The 22032-nt window shown below is 39.0% G+C and overlaps 1 protein-coding gene across 1 annotated transcript in view; it reads right to left on the bottom strand.

Moving 5' to 3' along the window:
- The window catches only part of LOC127428278 (cadherin-4-like), a 340076-nt gene that overhangs the window by 37441 nt on the left and 280603 nt on the right, over positions 1-22032 (bottom strand). Inside the window, exons 8-9 of the mRNA XM_051676519.1 lie at positions 20710-20882; positions 7384-7521 (exon numbers count right to left, since the gene is read on the bottom strand). Of these exons, the coding sequence (XP_051532479.1) occupies positions 7384-7521; positions 20710-20882 (311 nt within the window). The remainder of the gene's footprint in view (positions 1-7383; positions 7522-20709; positions 20883-22032) is intronic.

The following is a 22032-nucleotide window of genomic DNA, read 5'->3' on the forward strand; positions in this document are numbered from 1 at the left end:
TGTTTTGATGAAAAAAGAAACTCAGATACATCTTGGATGGAGGGTGAGTAAATTATCAGCAAATTTTCATTTTTGGGTAAACTATTCCTTTAAGTAGGCCTATAAATGGAATATAAATATCAAATATAGGAAACATTCTCATGAGAGCTCCACTATACTACTAGTATCAAATTTCTGGTTGTTTTTCCGTGCCATCTATGCAAGAGATGATGACATCTGTGATTCATTTTCACAAACATAATCTGTTTGTGAAAGACTTGAAACATGCTGATCATAATACAGGTAATTTTAGACAAAAAAACCTGTAACATTTTAAAGGCGCTCTGGAAGCACGTTGTCTTGTCACAAACCTGGTTTAACTGAACGGTTGGATTCATTTCAGACACATGAAGGTGAATTCACTTTGCTTCATTTTGTTTTCTGCAGTGTTTTTTAGCGAAAGATGCCAGTATCTATATTACGGCTCACTGTATTTTTCTGCTATGGCCTACTGTTGTTAAAATAACCGCATCTGAAAATCTGCGCACAGTGCCACGTCTACCAATGCGCGTGGAAAACGAAAGGGTTTAAATGAAGCGTGTTCTGTAATAGAGAAAAATATTCAAGGATACAGTGCTGTAAGATAAGTGCTATCTACACACGAGTGCTTGCGATGTGTTCAGCTCCATTGTTTTGTTGTGCTGATCACTTGAAGTGCAGAAACGGTGAGATGGGTCAGTCAATGTCATGATGTCTCGCGGTCCGGATGGAACCAAGCCGGGGTCCGGACCCGGGTCCGATAATTGGTGACTGCTGCACTACACCATATCACTTATTTTCTGTTCTTGGGCTTTGGGGCTTTGTTTCAGATTATCTTATTATGGTTTGGATAGGGTTACTGACAGGGTAAGGGGTAAATTTGGGTCTCATTTGTTACACACAAACACACACAGTCTGCTACAGTAGGTATACTCACAGCCCAAGGTGCTAATGTGCACACAAGCTCATTACAGCTCAGTAATCTGTTTCTCTCTCCAGCAGTTTAAAGGGGTTATGAAGTGTGTCTGCCAGATGCTGTTTACTGTAATGGCATCACCATGCAGCACAGACTAGAGCCAAACACACACTGCTGCAAACTGCATACACACATACTTCATCACGGAACAAGTTGGCTTAAATTGGGAAAATAAATCATGGTGTATTTTCATGCTTTATTAGTTGAAATTGTAGAAAGGAGAGAAATGAGTGAGACACACAGACAGAAAGGGGAAGAGAGAGAGTGCGCGAGACAGAGCAAGTAATGTGTACTGGCTTTAGCGATGAAAACATCAGAGGGGCCGTCCAGTCTCTCTGGCTGCACGCTGTCTGGGATGCACAGCTGCTTTCACTGATAAGCAGAAAAACATTTTGTCGAGATCAAACAAATGTGCTGTGTCCCTTCCAGGACGGGTTGCGAGAGACCAGTAGAGGACAGGACAGCAGACAACGTGATTGAGTGATTGATTGATCTGTGCAAAATCACAGTCTGATTTCTCTAGACTGCTTCCAGTTTGATGAAAAACCCTCCTCTAGAGGCTATTTCAATAAGATTATGAAATTGTGTGTGTGTGTGGAGAGAGAAGATGGAAGAAATGTGACGTTGATACTTGTTTATGATTTGTGGATTACGGTGGGGTGAATTTAAATGAGAAGAAAATTAGAGGGTAAAACAAAAAGGAATTAATTTCTCTTCCTCTTCTGCTTCCTTTTCCAACTTCAATCAAGGGCAACATTTCAACATTTCCTATTATGTATATATAAAGAAATTATTCATTACACTAATAAATTATGGCCATCTCATCATGATGTGATCATCGCTACTCTAGATGTGGCAGTTTGATGATGCTTAGTGACAAAATGATCTGTGACATACGTAATTGTATTAATTGTAAGAATCATTGATTTCTGTTGCATTTTTTTTTCATCAATATTCAATACATTTCCATCAAACTCTGTTGGATGTAGATGCTAAAAGACATTTATTACTAGTAACAGCATTCATATAGAATGGCATGCTGAGTAGGTTGCCCAATATTACATTTTTTTATCTTTCATCAGTCAAAAGTTTTGACACGCTGGTGTGAATTTTTGTGAACAGCTTCACACTGAAAACAACAACAACAACAAAATCATATCCAACCTCAAGTTCTTTGGTTTGTTTAATCATTTTTAATGTATTTGTCAGAATATAAATAAATAAAGAAAGCCCTGAAGCAGTTTCTTTTTTTTTTTTTTTTTCAAAAACAAAGTGTGTTTCATTAAAGTCTTTATTTGACAAACAACCCTAAATCAATCAATGATTATATGATGGGCAATATAGTCTTATAGCTTTAAGTCATTCAGTGGGCGTGGCCATAAAATTTTGGTATTTTTGTGCAAGCATGTGCTAAGTCTCGACGCAAGTAGGTTTGGCGAAATTTCGCATGCAATGCGCTAATGGGCAAAATCAAGTGCAATTCAATTCTGAGATTACAACATACGCATATGCATTAATGCCCTGCAATGACTATAAAACATTTTACAAGGCCTCAGTATAGTTATGATGTTTCCTGGGACAAAGTCTACTGTCTTTATTGCCTTCATCATCATCTTAACCACCACTAACAGCATCAATATAATCATCAGCATTATCATTATCATTACAGTTGTCAATGCGCTTTAGAGTTGTATGTGTCTTAAGATGCGGTTCTATTTTGCTTTACTCTTCCTCTTGAGAAGAGACAGATCTTTCCATTTTCATGCAGCTTTTACATAAACAATTTTATAAAACATGCTGCTGTCTTCAAATTGGAAGCGATATATCTGCAAGGTTTACACCCCCTCAAGCAATTTAGCTTAATTAGCTTGCTTACTTTTCTGTGGGTCTCCTACAGCAAGATATATACGGCTTCATGCCTCTGTCAAATGCATATAATCACAGAACATTTCTACCAGAGTCAGTCTGTGTAGGTGAGAGAGGGAGGGAGGGAGAAAGATAGACGATGGATGAAAAACAAAACAAATTAGTTCTAGCATGCATTTCACATGAAAAATTGTGTATGTGCCTTTGTGTCTGTCATAAACATGCAGTTGAGCACAACCCCAATACAACTGCCCAAATCCATAATAAGCCAAAAAGACATTTATTTTTAAGTTCATATTCTCCGCTTGAAACAATAAAGCTTTAATTAAATGTTTGTCTGAGTTTAACCAGCAAAGACATACAGTGACACATTTTAGAAACTTATGAACAAGTCAATTACTGCCTGTTCTATTGAAAAAAAAAAAAAAAAAAATCGTTATCAGTAACTCGCTCACAAATTGCTGACTGAATCAACAAAACCATCACAAGTGTCAGGTCATGCAATCCTGCCATAAACCAGTTGTGGTTAATTTGCTCTCGGCTCAGTGATATGAGACAAAAGTGTTTGTTATTGTGAGTGAGAGCACGTGCTGAGTGTAGAACTTAATTGCTGGTGTCATCTGGGTTAATTTGCTCTGTTAGGACCTGCCATATGTTCTAAGACGAGACAGCCAAACTGCAGAGTTGTTCATCGGTTACGCTCTATAATTAAGGAAGCTCCACTGGTCAAGGATACACACACTTACACCCTTGTGGGAGGAGCAGCATAAATTTATATTTTTTTTAAACTTTGAAACTTGCAAAGTTTCAGAAAGTATCACAAGTAATCAAGTGGGTGGGTGAGCAATGAGTTTCATTTCATTTTAGTCTCGCTTTTAATTTTGCTAAATTTTCCCTCTGTGTTCATTCAGACAAGAGAAAGTCTAGAGCATGGATGAGTGAATTTTAGTGTGTATTATTTAGAGGAGGTGTCAAGAAAAGATGGATGGAGGTCTATCCTACTTCTCCGTCTCAGAAGTGTGTGTAGAAAATTTAATAAATGATGCCTATATAGGGAAGAATAATCACTGCAGACATGTCATCTAAACAGACATGGTCAAAATATGCATCGCAGTATCATAATTGGGTTGCATCAGCATGTGTCTGAGAGAGAGTGGATCTGCGGGATCAGTGGATCTCTCTTGCATGGTTCACTTCACTTTTTGTCCGGAAAGACAAAGTTAAAATACTTTCCAGATAATAGTTATTTTCAAGTACTACATTCTGTAAACCTTCAAAGGAACTTCCCACTATGGATGGCAAAGCCTTCACAGTGAATAGAGCATAGGCTTAAGTTCTGAACAGTGGCATAGGTTTATTTATTTCTCTTTCATTCTTTTTTCTTTCGTCAGTTTAAGGAAATAATGTCTTTGTTCCCTGAACATTTCCAACTAGTTGTCAAACTCATTCAAAACAACAGTGGGAGATGCTTCATTCATAGTAGACTTTAACATGATTAACAATACTAACATTAACATGATTGTCTTAAAATGCCATTATTAAAATTTGGACCATGTTGTTCAGTGACTGGATGCTCCATGGATGCCTGGAACTAATGGAAATGAAACTGTTTTTTCTCCAAAAAAGCAACCGCAAATGGACGCATGAACCGCAGAAGTGAAGCAAGACAGCTGGATACGTGTAGTACTAACAACTGTAGCGCACATCTTATCTCTGGTAGGTGAATGAAATGTATGCCATCTAATTGCAAGTTTGATAGGCAGAGCTCTAAAAGTGACTATAGACTGCTCCCATTATAATGAATGTCATTTACTATTACATTTACTCATGCATACACTTTTGTCCAAAACTACTTACAAATTAGGAACACAAAAAAAGAAATCCTTACCTTGTCTGCAGGTCACGCAGACAGCTTTATTGAATGGCTTCATTGATTATAATAGGAGCGATCCAATAATCCTGATCTCTCCGCTGAGGAAACTTAACTGCGAGCATCTTAACTACGATACACTTTCATCGCCTCTCTCGCGTAGACGCTCAATATCAACAACATGTCTAGATAAGTCACTTCAGGTAAACATTTGATGTTCTATGAGAAAATCTGTTAATTCTGAGCCTTATTTAAAAATACGGTAATGATACCAGAAGTGATCCCAGGCCAGCAGCGTTCTAATTCCTTTGTTATTGTTTACATCCTTGAAATAGTCTATATTTTTGGAAGGGGTTTCCATGAAAGGAGATCATCATATCTGGGGCTCCTCTGCATTAAACAGTTTGAAAACCCCTGTGCTAAGCTACTGTCAGCTAATCACAACTCTGACCCACCAACAACAGGACCCAGACACTCAACACGGGCAGAGAGACCTGTCCACAAGCATCTACTCCTCAGAACAAATGTTTGAAAATAAGATGACATCAATTAAACTGAAGACCAAGACTGTCTGCTACCAGATGATAGATGTCATACTGATTCACTAAGTATCATTTGGCCTTCAAACAAATATTACAGGTAGAAAAACATTTGCAAAATAATTCTGAATGTTTGAGCATCAGACGGCATGGAGGAGGCCTGGGGTTATTACTTAATGAGTGAAGGAATGCAAGGGCAACCCATATGAGTGCTGTGAGAGAGAGATAAAAGAGGCATGGCCAATAGCTAGAAATAAATGAAATTGGAGAAAGGAAGAGACACTGAAAGCCAGAGAGAAAGATTGAGGGAAGGAGATATATATGGTTAACTGGAGAAATAAGGAGAAAGATATGGAGGCTGACAGAAACAAACACTGTTTAAAGTGGGCAGAGACAGAGGAGTAGAGGGACAGAGATAAAAAATAAAAAAGTTAACTGTAAAAAATCATGTTAAGAACAATAGAGATATACAATGGCACAATATAACGTTCTATAGGAAAATGGGTTTTATCAATCATTACTTAATTTTTTCCACAATTAATGACATTATATTCAGTTTATTATTATTCCTGTACAGAGTCAACCTTTTAAATCCAGCTCAAAAATCTATCAGCACTAATATTATGCAGCCTAGTCTCATGAACATTGCGTGACTTTGGCAAAACAAAATATGTGTCGCTTGTATGACACTCTCGTCTCACGTGTCAGCTTGCGTGCTTGACTGGTCTCAAACATTGTACTTTAGAGTCCAAAGTCCAACACACAAGTGAGCTATCGCGCAAGCTTTTTTAAAATTATGCATTATAGTAAAAGTGTTTTGATACCGTAGCAGTATGAGTAATAGTGTTTATAGAGTCATAATCGGCCGTTGTAGTCGTGATTTGTGTGAAAGTGAATAAAATGCACAGTTGTTATAGCGCCTCTAGTGTTAATTTCACCAGGAAACTGTGGCGAAAAATATGATCCGGCACATAAAAGTCAGTTTGCAAAAATGTAGTTATTATAAATGTTCATTCTATGAGACTATGTTCTGTATTTGCCAAGCAATAGTGGACATTTTAAACGTAATGAGCATGTGCAAAAGAGAAGTAACACAAAACTTAACTCATTTGATTGAGCATGATGCTAGCAACACTAAAGTCATGGGTTTGATTCAGAGGAAACACGCATACTGATAACAGTATTCTTAGAATGTAAGTTGCTTTGGACAAAAGTTTCTGTCAAAAGCAGAAATGCAACCATTACACAACTGTTTAAAGCTGAATGCAATTTCTGCACCACTAGTGTCACCAAATGGAATTGCAAAAATAACCACTATTTTTTTTTTTTTTTTTTTTAAACAGATTCCAGAAAACTCCTCATGTCTTCCATTGGTTGTATAAACTGGTAGTCCCGACCCAAACTCATGATTGATTGAGTCAATGTTGCTTTATCAGGCTAGAGGGGGAGCTCAAACAAACAGGTAAATGTTTTGATACAGAGCCACAGTGTTACACTGTTAGGAGAAATCAACCTACAAAATGGTTTACTTATATTGTATATATACTTATATACAATATTGTCACCATAATATTTTTTATTAATTTACAGAACTTTAGCCAACTCAAATTTTAGATGCAACTAGACACTTAATATTTTTTATTAGAGAGACCTCCATATTTATCTATTTTTGGAGGATGCAGTGAAGGAGAAAGAAAATGAGAGGATGAGAGGGGAATTGAAGCCAGATGCCTGAAGAGAAACTACAGTAAGGAGAGAGAGAGAGAGAGAGAGAGGGAGAGAGAGAGAGAGAAAGAGAGAGAGAGAAAGTGAAAGTGAAAGAGTGAGCAGGGAGAGAGAAAGAGAGGGTACCTGATCTCCTCTCCCTCTCTTTCCCTCCATTCTCTATTTTACTCTCTCTTTCTTCCCTTGTCCTGTTTCACCTTGCAGCCATCATTGCTCGTAGTTAATCTCATTTTGTTTCACAGCTCCAGTAAGTTTCTCCAGCTGTCAGACTGTTGTGTGAATTGAGTATCAAGACACTATTAGAATTCAGAGATCGGCGTAATGAGGAGTGTATCTGTCCAAACATGCAGACTATGTAAATGCTCCCTGTTGTACTGTAGGATACTCACTGTTTTAGCATCCAGCTCTGGAGGGTTGTCATTGATGTCTGTGATGCTGATGAGGGCAGTGGCTGTATTCGACAGGCCAAAATTTAGGCTGCCCTCCATATCTGTGGCCTGGACTATGATGGTGTACTGGGACACTTTCTGAAAGAACACAGAACATGCTGATATTAATATGCTGATATGACACTGCATTGCTATTAATACACCTATAGGGATTTACCTTACAGGTATTTACAATTAATACAGACAAGGGTCAGAAATTAAGGGGGGGCTCTAGGCAAAAAATGCCACCAAAAATGCAATAATAATAATAATAATAATAATAATAATAATAGTAATAATAAATTAATAATAATAATAATAATAAAAGTGCTTAATATTCTACATAGTCCTAGTTATACATACTGTATTATGGCATACGTATGAGTTGATGCTGATTTAATTCTGTGGGTAAGAGGTAATAAATTCATAATCTTGAGAATCTGTATTAATGAACTGATTAAATTAATGTATTTAACATAAACGATGAGACAGTTTTTGTTTTAAATGGTCAGAAAAAATATGCCCTCATAAAGGTAAAACGGCCCTGAAAATCCAGGGGGCAACTATTGTCGCTTAATGTAAAACTTAATTTCTGAAACGGCTACAGACTAACACTCTAAAGGAAAACAGGCAATTAAGCTAAACTTCTTGCAACTTAGAATTTAAAAGCATTTTTACGTTTATTTATGAAACATATTTCCTTTTGGGGACATCCCCAAAAATGTTTTGTCAGATTTAGATGACTTTCAGGGACATGCATCAGCAAATGTTAACAAAACAAAACACAACACACAACAGCACACCACAACACAACACACCACATCACACCACAACACAAAAACCAAACCAAACTAAACTAGGTAATACAATGGTAGGCCTACATCTCCAAAATACCATGTTACAACCATGTCAAGCATATATCCAAAAATTATTTTTGGTACTTTTTCATGAGTGTTGTCCCTAAAGTATAGCTAGTTTAGAAACATACACAGACAGCCATATTCATCAATTTACAGTGATAGCATAATCAACAGTCTTGAAGTCTGGCATGGGTGACATCCAAGCCTGAATCCTGAATAAAGCTGCCTTACAAAGACATTGAGACTGTTTATGTTTGGTAAATGGCGGGCCTTTGTGTTTGTCTGAGCAGAAGCCTACATCTGTCTGTCTGTCTGTCTGTCTTTGTACAGGCTTTTCTGTTAATTAGGACATGAGGCTTCTGTGAGCTTTGTTCAACTTTGATACTTTGTCACTTGCTATTTATGGAAGAACACACACACTCAAACTCAGATAATCAGTAAGCAAAAACAACTCATCATCAACAGACATGAACCAGGCTGTTAATAACCACAGATGAAAGGTAGCGGTTGCGAGGGCAACAGATGGATAGACACATGCAACACACCAAAGTGTTTGTTGTTGCATGGCCAACATTACTCTGGGCATAACACTGAAACTGTGCTCCGTCCATGCTCGGGTGACTCTGACTCCAGTTAGTCCACACTGGGTGGAGAGCTGAGCCAGAGCCAAAGCCTCTCCTCTGCCTCTTTCAGCTCCAGCCATATTAATTCAGTTGGCTGAAAGCCTTCTGTTGTTGCAGACAGGAAGCAGGGGGAATCAAGGACAAGTCAGTGCTCCACTGAGACTGGTCTGAGGGACGGGTGTATTACAGGGAGGGAGCTGGCCGTTAAAGTAGTTATAAAGCCATGAATACCCATACAAGAGCATGCCCCAAATCTTGATGGTTTTACTTTGAAGGCTTTCTTCTTTAACCCTGGCCCTAAATGCTTTAGGACATGATTTACTATGGGATTTAAATGTAACCATTTAATTAAACAACGAGTATATGCATGCCTCCTTCCACTTTCTCGTCCTGGTTCTATTCCAAAATGTAGTGAACTGCCTACATTCAGCATTTTAAATGGTTAGCTTACAAAAAATAAAATAAAACAAATAAAAAATCATTTTCTCTTCATTTACTTACCCATATGTCATGTCCAAACATAAATGTAGCCAACTTAAAATAAAGAAATGTATCAATACAAATAGATCAGTCTATTAAAAATCTACCATTTTACCCAATAATTGTGTGTGCAATTTATTTTCATGCTTGTTAGAGCATTAGTGTTAGCTTAACAATATGCTTATGGCAAACCAGAGACAGTATAGTATGAGGTGGAGAAGAAAACTAGTAGAAAAATGAATGGGCGAAATGGTAACACTCAATGTGGCAGCTTTAGGAATGTAAAATAGCCAGTCACTTGTTTGCTAACTCTAGGATATGGATGTGCATTAGCTAGACCAGCCTGAAAAATACAGTTTCGTAGCGTGATTTGTGCTAAAGAAGCAACATTTATGATACCATAGTCATTGCAATATACTATTGAAATGTAATCCTGACAGCATAATTTTCTGTAAAGCTGCTTTGAAATGATGTGTGTTGTGAAAAGCTCAATAGAAATAAAAATGACTTGACAGTTTTAGAGATTTTGGTCTTCTCCCCATTCAAGTAAATAGGGACTGTACTTGTATGGCTATTGGCAACTGAGTGAACTGACTTAGCTTAAGGGACTTTGGTCAAACTCTATTCTACTGTAATCAGTTATGTCACCCATGCACTTTACGTGAGGAGTTGCTGCCTATCTTGTTCCAAATCGGTCACTTATGAAATAGGTTGATGTATAGATCTTTCTCTGTCAATCAGGTTGCTGCATTTAAGTGGCAGGTCAGGGACTCCTCAGAGGTTGTTTTCAAGCACTTAAAGCCCCACAGAGTATCACAGATTCACACTGAGAGTCATTAAAACCTGCATCTCCTCGTTAATATTGCCCAGTTCAGCTCTATTAATGAGAACTCAATAGTGGCTGACCTTTATTAACACCATAATGAAATATCAATACTGTCTCTTCTGGTTATGCTCTGTAGAGAACAAGAGAAACAAATCAGTGTGTAATTAATTTTGCACACATTTCATACAGCGTCGACTGGAGGGATGGGAACGTGACACTGCGAGATGAGCTTAAACACATTTCCAGTCCTGAAGAGAATGTAAAATGATTACACCTCGGGACAACTGGCACAATCTGTGAGCCTGGAGAGCAAACCCAGCGAGGGACAGGTTTCACCCGTACAGGCTCCCACATGCTTGAGTCAACTGTTATGAGGAGCATTTCACAGCCCAGTGGGCTCTGACCTCACTTCACCGACACCTCTTTCTCTCCCTCGGGAAAGAAGGCAAGAGGAGAGGAGATAAAAGGTGAAGAGGAGAAAGTGCACCTAGAAGTGATGACAGAGGAGAGGATAGCCAAGAGAGTGCAACCAGAAGTTATGATTCTCATCTTCTCACACAAGCAGGAAGTTTTGGATCCTTTGGGAACAACTGGGAGAGACACACACACACTGCACACCGATCGATTCCCTAATCAGGCACGGCAGAGTGGACACGTTATAACCCAGACCTGCCAAAACCTGGCAAGCACGAACACACACAGACCACAGGGCCTCTGGCAGAGACAAGAGACAGGTAATGAAAAGCAACAGCCTGGACAATCTGGCCTGAACAGATTCACAGAGCTGCAAGACACAGAGCTTTTAACATACACACACACACACATAGAAAGATACAGCTCTGACATTCTGCTGCAAAACGTTTAAGTGCTCTGATTTTATGTGATAAAAAATAACTAAATAAATAACACACACTGCGATAAATAACTTGGACAAATAACAGATACTCAACTGCATTGTATCACCTTTATATGCAGAAATATGTCTTTCCTAAACCCAGGAAACTACACCGAATTCCATTATATTATAGATTCATAAAATGTAATTAAAGGGATAGTTCCCCCAAAAATGAAAAATGATGTCATCATTTACTCTCCCTCATGTTGTTCCAGACCTGGATGACTTTCATTCTTCCTGTTAAGAATGCAGAATGAGGCTCAGGACCCAAGCGCGGAGTTAAAAAAACAAAGGCTATATTAATAAAAAGGGCAAAAACAAACCAAAACTCCCACAAGGGAGAAAAAACAAACGTAAGGTACCCTGTAGGGGAAAAAGGTAATCCAAGGCTGTGGCAGAGGGCAGCGGGAAACAGGACCGACCGGACCGGGTAAGGATGAACAGGACAGGAAACTAGACCGACCAACAGACTGACTGGAATAAACAACAAACACACAGCAAACATGACTGGAAACAAGACGAACTGGCACTGGACAGCAAACACAAGGAGACTAAAATAGGGAGAATAATCAAATGGGTTAACAAGACAGGGCAGGTGTGATTAATAAACTAAAACAAGGAGGCAGGGTTTGACGTAAGACTGAGAGACATGCGGCGTTACAGAAGCAAAACAAAGCCACGTGCTCTCACCGAATGGCATGAGCGCACATCGCCAAGACAATAAGGCAATATAAGCCTATGCGAACCGACAAACAAGACAAGAGAATGCGTAGCAATGCCAAACAAAGCGATGCCACACATTCTCACACTAAACGTAACCTGAGCGTACATCGCGAGGCAAACCCCACGCAATGCACACAACAGGCAACAAAAACAAGACGGGACACCTGTGCGAGAGTTCGGCCACATACACACCCGACACCTTAGACCGAAGTGTCCAAACCTCAGCACAACATGAAGACAGCTTTTTATATATGTAACAATTTCCAAAAATCTAGTAGAATTTGAATATGTACATACAGTATATGCTTAAATATATGAACTATAATTTTAAATTATATATATATATATATATATATATATATATATATATATATATATATATATATATATATATATACTATTTATAAATTAATTTATAAAAAATATGTATAACTATAAAATATATATCATATGTATGGGTAGGCAAGATGTTAGCCTCAGTAACCATTCACTTTCACTGTATGGGACACAGAACATGCTGCCTAACATCTTTTGTGTTCCACAGTTCCAAGTCATATGGGTCTGGAATGACAAGAGGGTGAGTAAATAATGACAGGATTAAATGTTTTGGGTTAACTGTCCATTTAAGACTGTCACTGCAACATTTCTGCTGTAAAACAGTGGTCAAATATTGATGCTTGAGCAATGGTCAAGATTAAAAACCCATAACATACCACTATAAAAAAAGAATAATGGTAATAACATTCAGTGAACGTAAAAAAACAACAATTGCGAGGCTATATGCAATGTTCTAAAGTAAACCGGTTACAGCAAACAAATAAAATGAAGCCAAAAAATAAAATGACAAAAATATGGGAAGGCAAGTTGCAAGATAATGTGACAGATGTAGAAAAAGACATACAGAATAAAAAGACAGAAAGAAAGATGGTGGGGGGGGGGGGGGGGGGTTGTTAGCTGCTGTAATCAGACTGATGATGGCGAGCAGGTTAAGAGGTGTGTATGGGTGATGGGGTCTTAGTGTGAGAGGGTAATTGGTATTCAGACCTGATCAGATGTGTGTGACAATGTGATGTATACTCCCACTAGTAAAAGCAAGGCTTCTTCAGCCCACTAATTACTGCATAAATATTCCAATTAGACTAAAGGTACTGATGAAGGAGGATTACCTTCCTGATGAGAAAATGTGTGTGTGTAACTGTTAGGGAGAGAGATGGAAATGCAGAAAGGGAAATCGTTAGGGTGTGTACTCAGTTGTCCATCTCTCCTCGGTATTCAATGAACCTTTGTATGAGCTTGACCCCTGTTGTGTACAATATAATGTTAAATTAAAGTTCCAAATGTAAGTTCACGGGGAGCGTATTCATTGATTCGCACCAATCTCAAAACTAAGTGCATATATAAACAACATTGCCTTGGTCCTTTTAGCCATTCTTATCTTTTCCAAAAACAAATCGAAATTTAAAAAGATAGTTCACACAAAAGTGGAAATTCTGTCATAATTGTTCCAAACTGTATGACTTACTTTCTTCTGTGGAACACAACACATAATGTGATTGAGACTAACATATTACCTAACATTTTGTGTTCCCATGAAGAAAGAACGTCATATGGGTTTAGAACAACATTAGAGTAAGTGATTTTTAGGTGAAATTTCCATTTAAGTCAGCATTCGGTGATATACTCTTTGCCGTCGCTCATTTGTGGTCACATTTTTTAATGCACTGTGTTACGATTGGTCATGTTACGTTGAAGGGATAGTTCACCTGTAAATTAAAATACCCTCATCATTTAATCACGTTCTTTGATTTCCAAAATTTTGAGTTCTAAAGTATCTTTCTTCTACAGAAAACAAACAAAGATTTTTAGAAAAATATCTCTGTATAGTCAATAGCTCTGTTGGTACATTAAATGCAACTGAATGTTGGCCAGAACTTTGAAGCTCCAAAAAGCACAAAAATGCAGTATAACATTTATCCATATGGCTCCAGTGGTTAAATCTATATGTTCAGAAGTTATATGATAGGTGTGGGTGTGAAACAGATCAATATTTAAGTCCATATTTACTATACATCTACACTTTCACTAGCCCTACCTACCTATGTGCATTCACAAAAGGACCGAATTGTTCTTCTTCTGTTTTTTAGCGATTCACATTCTTCGTGCATATCACCGCCTACTGTGCAGGGAGGACAAAAGGAAAAAAGAGAGGGATGAAGCAAATGAATAGATTAAATATATCATATTTGCACAACAGCCCAGAAGGTGGCAATATGCATGAAGAATGCGAATCTGCAATAAAAACAAAACCAGAAGAACTCTTGTGACCATGCATAGGAGGGCTGTTTGAAAGTAGATTTATATAAAAAAAAATGACTTAAATATTGATCTGTTTCACTGGAGTGATATAGATTACGTTTATTCTACCTTTATTCGATTTTTGGAGCTTCAAAGTTTTGGCCACCATTCACTTGCATTGAATGGCACAACAGAGCAGATATATTTTCCTAATAATCTTCGTTTGTGTTCAGCAGAAAAATGAAAGACAAACACATCTGGGATGGCATCAGGGTGAGTAAATGATGAGATAATTTAAATTTTTTGGATGAACTATCCCTTTAAAACTCCATTCCTCACACTTGGCCACAGAAGAATTGGTGCACCAGTCGTACAGACTATTTTTATGATCTTTCATTGCTCTTTTTTGTCTTTTGGAGCTTGGCAGTGCCATCCCATTTTGTTGAATGTAAAACAGAAGCTCTGACATTCTGCCAAACATTTCCTTTTGTGTTTTACTGGAGAGTCATCCAGGGTCAAATGCTGAGAGAAATTGAATTTTTCTTTAAGTCATTATTAACTCAAAATCTTGCCTCAGGGTTTTGAATGACAGGAGGGTGAGTGAATATTGACAGAATTTTCATTTTTAGATGAACTATTTCTTTCAGTCTCTTCCAAAACTGCAAGAGTTTAGGCTCTTTACTGGCAGAGCATATGGTGTTGAAAATCTTCCAAGTCTTCCATTTGCGATGTCGCTTTGTAAACACACAAGTGTGTCCTAGTTTTAATTGGAAAGCACAGGTGGAAGAGAGCGCAATCACTGCGTTAGATTAATGAGGGGCTCTCTGTGCTCCTGTGAGGAGGACAGATTACCTGCCTGCAGTCGGCACCTCGACCCATATTCACTCCCCTGTAGAGACCATCTCAGCCAGTCTATCTAAGTCATTGGAATAGCAGGAGTCATTGCTCCAGGTACAGACTTATGATAACTTGATGGAAAGAAAATATCTTGAGGTGACAGTAGCGTCATCTAAAGTGGCATGAAGAGTACAGAGCATTATGTACCAACTGAAAGAAGATGACTGATGATTTAAAATTTTGTTGTCTTTAATAAAAGCTAATACTTAAAACCCATTAACAGAATAAAATTTCAGTAAGGCACAGCTTCGAGTAGGTTCTCTTTTTAAAATAACGCCACCAACAGCAATATGATATAAGACACAAATGTTTGCTAAATAATTTCTTATTAATTATAAACAATTATACCACGGGTCTGTTGAATGCTTGATTCAGATTGGTCATGGACGTTCTAAGGTGTGCAATTATTTTTCAAGTAAACGCATGGCTATAAAATAGTTCCAGGTCTTGACCGCATAACGGTTCCATATCACTTCACCAAACTATTTCAGTTATTTCAAAGAGCCCTACAGTCTACCACAACAAAATAACCAGTTAAAACAAAGACACTGGTTAAAGTAAATCGGTTAAGAACATCAAACAATGTCTAAAATATCCTACAGTTATTTCAATTTCAGTTAAAAAGAGCCCTCGCGCTCCCTCATCTCCTCCGCACTTACGCATGCGCACACACACACGCACACATTGGGACTTGAGTCGCAACCAACAAATAGAGCCGCACCCCCTTGATCAATACAACAATTTCTATTATCCAAAATAATGTTTAATGTTTCAATGTATTTCATCCTAATCAGCCTCACATAGCTATAGTGGAAAGCACCCCCCCCGCATCCTTCGTTGCTAGTTCTAAAATTATGTTTTCGAATTAGCAACGAAGGCTTGAGCTGTATCAAAGCTAGATATATTTGATCAATATAACAGATTCTATATTATCTGAAATATCTGTATGAAAAACCCTCGCGGTCCCCCTCTCACACACACACTAGTGGACACTTATTATATGCGTAAAGCACACACTTAAGGCCCAAACATACTTGTGAGGGAAAAACAGAGTCGTCATGTCAGCGCACTCCTGCATCTCAGTGGGAATGAAAAAATGTGTTTAAGGTTTATGACGGGAATATGGCGACACACATCTTGCCGATTTTGAAGCGATGTTCCTTCTGACAAGAGCTGCAACAAAAAAGGTAATCACAGAAGCGATCTCTCTCATTTCTGAGTTTCTCTCTTTCATTCCCTCAAATACAAACTCACACACACATGCACAAATGCACTACCTTATTACTCCAGTAAGTCCTCTAGTCAAGCAAGCCTCCGTTGCTAGTTCTAGCAACAAGAATTAGCAACAAAGGCTTGAGCTGTATTAAAGTAAGACGCTGAATCTGTGGCGGAAGAAAGTAGTTCCTCTCATAAGAGTGTTTTAGGGACGAAAACCAGAAAATGTCTTGAGATAAAACCCTGATAGATGTCTTAAGGTGTGGTAACCGTAGTATAATTGACTCCGGCCCGTTGAATTGTTGAAAAATAATGCACACCCGAGGTGCAATGGCATTACCACCTCGGGTGTGCATTATTTTTCAACAATTCAACGGACTGTAGTCAATTGTTCCTTACTTAGAATTGAATCAGAATAAACAAATTTTCAGTCAAGTAACACAGACAATTAATCGCTTTAATTGTTTTGTAACAACTTGCCTCATTTATATTAGAATTCAATGGATGTGTGATAACAGGTGCTTGTATTTGCATCAGCTTTGAATAGGACTCATCAGTATTTAGAGTAAGAGTTAACAATTTTTAATACCAAATGTAAAATGGCTTTGAATGTGGCTCATCCAATCAGATTTTAGCATCAGAACCATAGAGCATAACAGTGCACACACACTTTTCCAACCATCTTGGCCCCGGAAGTATTTTTCCCCAAACCAACCAGACCCAAGGTGAATTACAAGATTACAAACTTTGATTTGAAGCAAAAGAGTACTTGAAAAAACACAAAGGTACAAGACTGTGTACTTAACCTCTTTCATGAGGGAGTGAACAACAATCCCATTAAGCATTGAGAATAACATAACTGAATTGTAAATCATTGATAGTAAATGTGAACTCATTTAAGCAAAGTAAAGTCAAACCCATGGGTGGGGTCAATGAGCATCAACAGTTGTAGATTCTAAATATAAAAACACTATATTTGAAGTTTGTAGCAAAAAGTATTCTCTATCACTTTACAATAAGGTTCTATCTAACATTACTTAACATGAACTAACAATGAACAATACTTTTACAGCTTTTTTTAATCTTAATGTTAATTTCAACATATACTAACAAATGTTTTATTTGTTAACATTAGTTAATGCACAATGAACTAACATGAACAAACAATGAACAATCGTATTTTATTAACTAATGTTAACACAGATTAACAAATGCTGTAAAAATATATGTTGTTAATCGTTTGTTCATGATACCTAATGCAATAACTAATGTTCATGAATGAAACCTTACTGTAAAGTGTTACCAAATATTCATATTTATACAAATATATACATGTAAATACTTTGAGAGTGAAAGTGCATGACTCGAATATATAATTTGCAGTGCATCATGGGAGTGGGCCATCACTGCTTAGCTCTTTTGGTGTGCTTTATTTGGCGGGATTCTCTGACTGGTGGATCTTTTCCTTCAGAATCCATGTAGTGTAGTTCTTCATCAGGAAGTCCGCTATTAAACACATTATGTTTTTTTTTAATGAAGTTGAAATGATGAGGACTGATGGCTTTAATAGAAGCATATACAGTACCTTTGATTAACAACCCCTTTGTCTTTAAAGGTATCATCAATAACCAGTTTCCCTATGGGGGAAAAAAAATTATGGGATTTTTATTTCCGTAACCAGAACTTTGCACTCGTTTCATGATCAATATATTTTTTAACACAGAGGAGAGCGGTCTGCAGTTCATACATCACAGAAAAGTCATGTTGAAATGTTTTAATCTCATGCAAATTAAAATGAGACAAGGGTCTGTTGTGAGAAAGCAATGGATCACATAGGATGGAGAGATAAAAGGGGGAGAGTTGAAAGACTTCCCCGCAGGTCCACTTAAGCATTCTGGGATAAATTGAGTGGACCTCTGAATGACCCCACTCATTAGCAGAGCAGAGGGAGGTTAAGGAGCAGCACACAACTGTGTGTGTGGTTGTGTTTGGAGAATGAGCGTGTGTACGAGAAAAAAGGGATAGCTAGAGCGATAGAGAGGGGGGATTAATGGAGAGGTTAAAGAGGAGAACAAGTCTGGTGGGAAGGGTCAGGCTCTGAGATGCAGATGAGTTATGGGAAAGCTGTTCCCATGACCCATAGAGTTAATTTATGTGGGTATGTGAGCACATGCAAGTATTAAAAAATTCAACTGCATTCTAAAGTAGGCACTAAGAAGACCCCAGTGATTAGCTGAATTAATTCTAGGTGGAGCTGAATTATACAAACTGTAACAAGACTCAAGAGCATGTAAATATCTCTGTTGTGTGATAGAGGACAAGCTATCTAATAGTATTTCAGACATAAAACATAGGTTCAGTCTCAGTTTGCATTCCTCTAATGAAAACAAAAAGAGCATAATGTGCTGGTGATGATAAAGTAGCGTGAAATAAACATGGAATTGTGTATGAGCACAGTCACCTAAAGTTGCATCAATCCGCATCAGAGGACCATCTCAAACACCTCCCACAATTTTGTGTGCAAAATTAGTGCAAAAAGCATGCACAAATGCACTGTTTGAACCAGGGCTGTAACCACCATATAAGTATTTCCTCAATATTCAGATTATTGGTCGACCGATATGAGCTTTTCAATGGTTTATTCTTATATTTGGTTGCCGCAAAGCCTGAATGTGCAGATACATGCTTGCTTTGAACCTATTTTGCACCCATTGGCAGGGCAGTAGCTAATGGGGTGAGAGATGGTAACAATTAAAGGGGCCCACTGGTCCAGGGGAGACCACAACAAATTTTAAACTATATTTTTTTATGTGAAAGGGACCCAGATCAATATACAGTCAGTGGGCCCAGAATTCCTAGCTACGGCCCTGCCCATTGGAAATAGAAAGCATCAGGGCACCTCTGACATGCTAGTTTCAATGTACACTGATTTGGGATGCACTGATCCTAATCTATTATAATTACATGGATGTGATGAGGAGGAGGGTGTGGCCAGGCCGTGAGGGTGCACAGCCGGCGCTGAGTCACCTAATCAGCTGGGAGGGGATAAAGACGAGCCAGGGGCGCCAGTTTGAGAGAGTGAGAGACACACGCATCCGCTGTGTGCGTCTATGTGTTTTATGTTATGTTCAGTTCTTTTCTGTCATTAAAATTATGTTGACTGTTCTGTCGGTTCCCGCCTCCTCCTTGCCAATCCTTACCCATTACACTGGTGCCAAAACCTGAGAAGGAGGAGGGATGCGCTTTTGTGGAGTCCTCGCCGCTGCCGTCCACCAGGGGAGGAGCCATGACCATCCACCAGGGGACGGAGGAGTTGCTGCTGGCCACCAGGAGTAGGAGGAACCACTGCCATCAGCCAGGAAGGTGAGGAGCCGTTCCGTCTGCCAGGGATCGGAGAACTTGCTGCCGTCCGTAAGGGGAGGAGCGGCTGTCATCTGTCAGAGGGCGGAGGAGTGGCTGAGGACCAGGCAACTGTGTGTCCAGGGACCGGCGAGTGAGTTTTTCTTTCTCTCTCCTCTCTGTCTCTCCCCCTCACTCTTTCCCTCACCCCTTTCACTCCCCTCGTCTCTCCCAGGGCTCCAGAGAGGCGGGGATGATCTGCCGGCAGAAGGACGCCCGGAAGGGCAACACATCATGCTGGAGGTTTTCCCGGCCTGAATCGGGCAGTGGAGGAGTGTGACGAGGAGGAGGGTGTGGCCAGGCTATGAGGGTGCACGGCTGGTGCTGAGTCACCTAATCAGCCAGGAGGGGATAAAGACGAGCCGGGGGCGCCAGTTAGAGAGAGACACACGCAGCCGCTGTATGTGTGCGTCTATGTGTTTTATGTTACGTTTAGTTCTTTTATGCCATTAGAGTTATGTTGACTGTTCTGCCGGTTCCCGCCTCCTCCTTGTCCATCCTTACCCGTTACAATGGACAAATATATTATTACAAATAGTATTTGACTAAGGATCCAGCAATGATCTTTCAGCATTCCCTGCTTATTAGCCACTGCAGCTTTGGATCTTGTCCTGCTGTGATGGGCATTCTGGGAGGGGCAGCTGTGGGCAGATAGCTGCTCTACAACTTGAAAAGGTCACAGACAGCTCAAAGGACAGGCTGGTCATTAAGTTGATTCTAAAAGCACAGTCTGTTATAGTCAAAGAGTGTCTCTTCAGAATTTTGTTCACAGGACACCGGGCAGCATATACATCAAGTATGCTCAAACACACCACAGCACAGGACTAATTATATCAGAACAATGGGGAGACACAAAGAGAGGGGCAAGACATCCTTCATGGGGTGGCACTGGCAAGGTGTATGTAAGCACACTCACATACACACAAATCCATTAGTAGTGAACTCCAACAGTCCAAACACACTGATCAACAGTTCTTTAAAAGAAAAAAAGGAAAGAAAAATACAGCAGCGGGTTTGCAAAGTGTTCTTGGAAGCAGGCTCACATTTTACGTCAAAAGCAGAGATGTGACTAACCTCTCGATCGATGCCTGCAGCGATGGTGCTGATCTCACCCGTGGCTCCGTTAATGGTGAACATGTTGGGGATGGGGATGTGTGGCGTCTGGCTAAGGATGCGGTAGTGCACCAGCCCATTTGCCGTGGTGCTGTCGTCAGCATCAAAGGCAGTTACCTGCATTACAGAAGTGCCTACAGAAGAAGAGAGGAAACAAGCGTGAATCAAAACACTCTGGCATGCAAAATCTGCACACGTTCGTTGTAACATCTGTGCTTGTTTGTTTCTAAGAACACACACACACACACACACACAATATTTTTGATCAATGATCCACTTTGTCTGCTGGCCCCTTTGTCAAAGCAATTTCGATCTGGTCCCACAAGTCTATTCTAACTCATCTCTTTCTCCTCCTGCTCATCCCTGATTCTGCTTTCCTTAAAGAATATGTTCAATAATGAGGCTACATCTGTATACTGTGTACTGCTGTTCAAAATGCAGTAACACATTTGTCAACACATTTGTCAGTCAAAACTGAGTTAAGACCGAAGTTTGGTCTCTTGCTGATTATCTGTCCTGTGACAAATGGGTTTCGCTCAACTATGAGAAAATAGTGTGAAATCTGCAATAACTACAAAATCCAAATGAAAACAAACTTTGAAGAAATTCTTCTCAGTTTCAGTGATGTCGTAGTTACTGTGCTTTGCCTTTGTAGTATAGCTGAGCCTGTGCAAGTTTTAAAAGTCCCTTTAAAAATCTCACTTCTGGTTGTTATAAGGATGTGCAAAACTGCATATTTTCAAAATTGATTATTCAGTGGATTACCTGAATGACTAATTGACTAATCAGTCTTAAGGAAGTGGTATAAATAGGTTTGGTATTAAATTATTAAATGCTCAAATTCTGAAGCAAATTCAGCGACAGTAGGTCGAAAGTTCAGCTGCTGAAATCGGTCTGTGCTCACCGAAATTCAAAACACTGCCCTCAGTGGTCCAAGCTGGCATTGTTGTTGAATATATGGGCATGTGTAAGGTTTAGTTTCAGGTTGAAATGTCCACAGAGTGGCACCAAAAGCGAATTGTATTTTTAGCTTTCAGTTTTGAACTACTGTCAACAGTAAATCAATATTTTATTTACTCAACCCCTTAACCCAAACCCTAACCCAAAACCTGACCATCAGTGGAGTAAAAATTTAATTTTAAAGCAAAAATGCAACCTCCGAATTGTGCTCACCACTGTTTATGTGAACGCGATTACTTCCTGGTTCCCATGGGAAATGTGTTCATGCTTGAAAAAAAAAAAGTCTAATTGGGCATGCTGCTTATAAGTATGGGGTTGATTTCA

This window comes from Myxocyprinus asiaticus, chromosome 37 (assembly GCF_019703515.2).
Source record: "Myxocyprinus asiaticus isolate MX2 ecotype Aquarium Trade chromosome 37, UBuf_Myxa_2, whole genome shotgun sequence".
Classification (NCBI taxonomy): Eukaryota; Metazoa; Chordata; class Actinopteri; order Cypriniformes; family Catostomidae; genus Myxocyprinus; species Myxocyprinus asiaticus.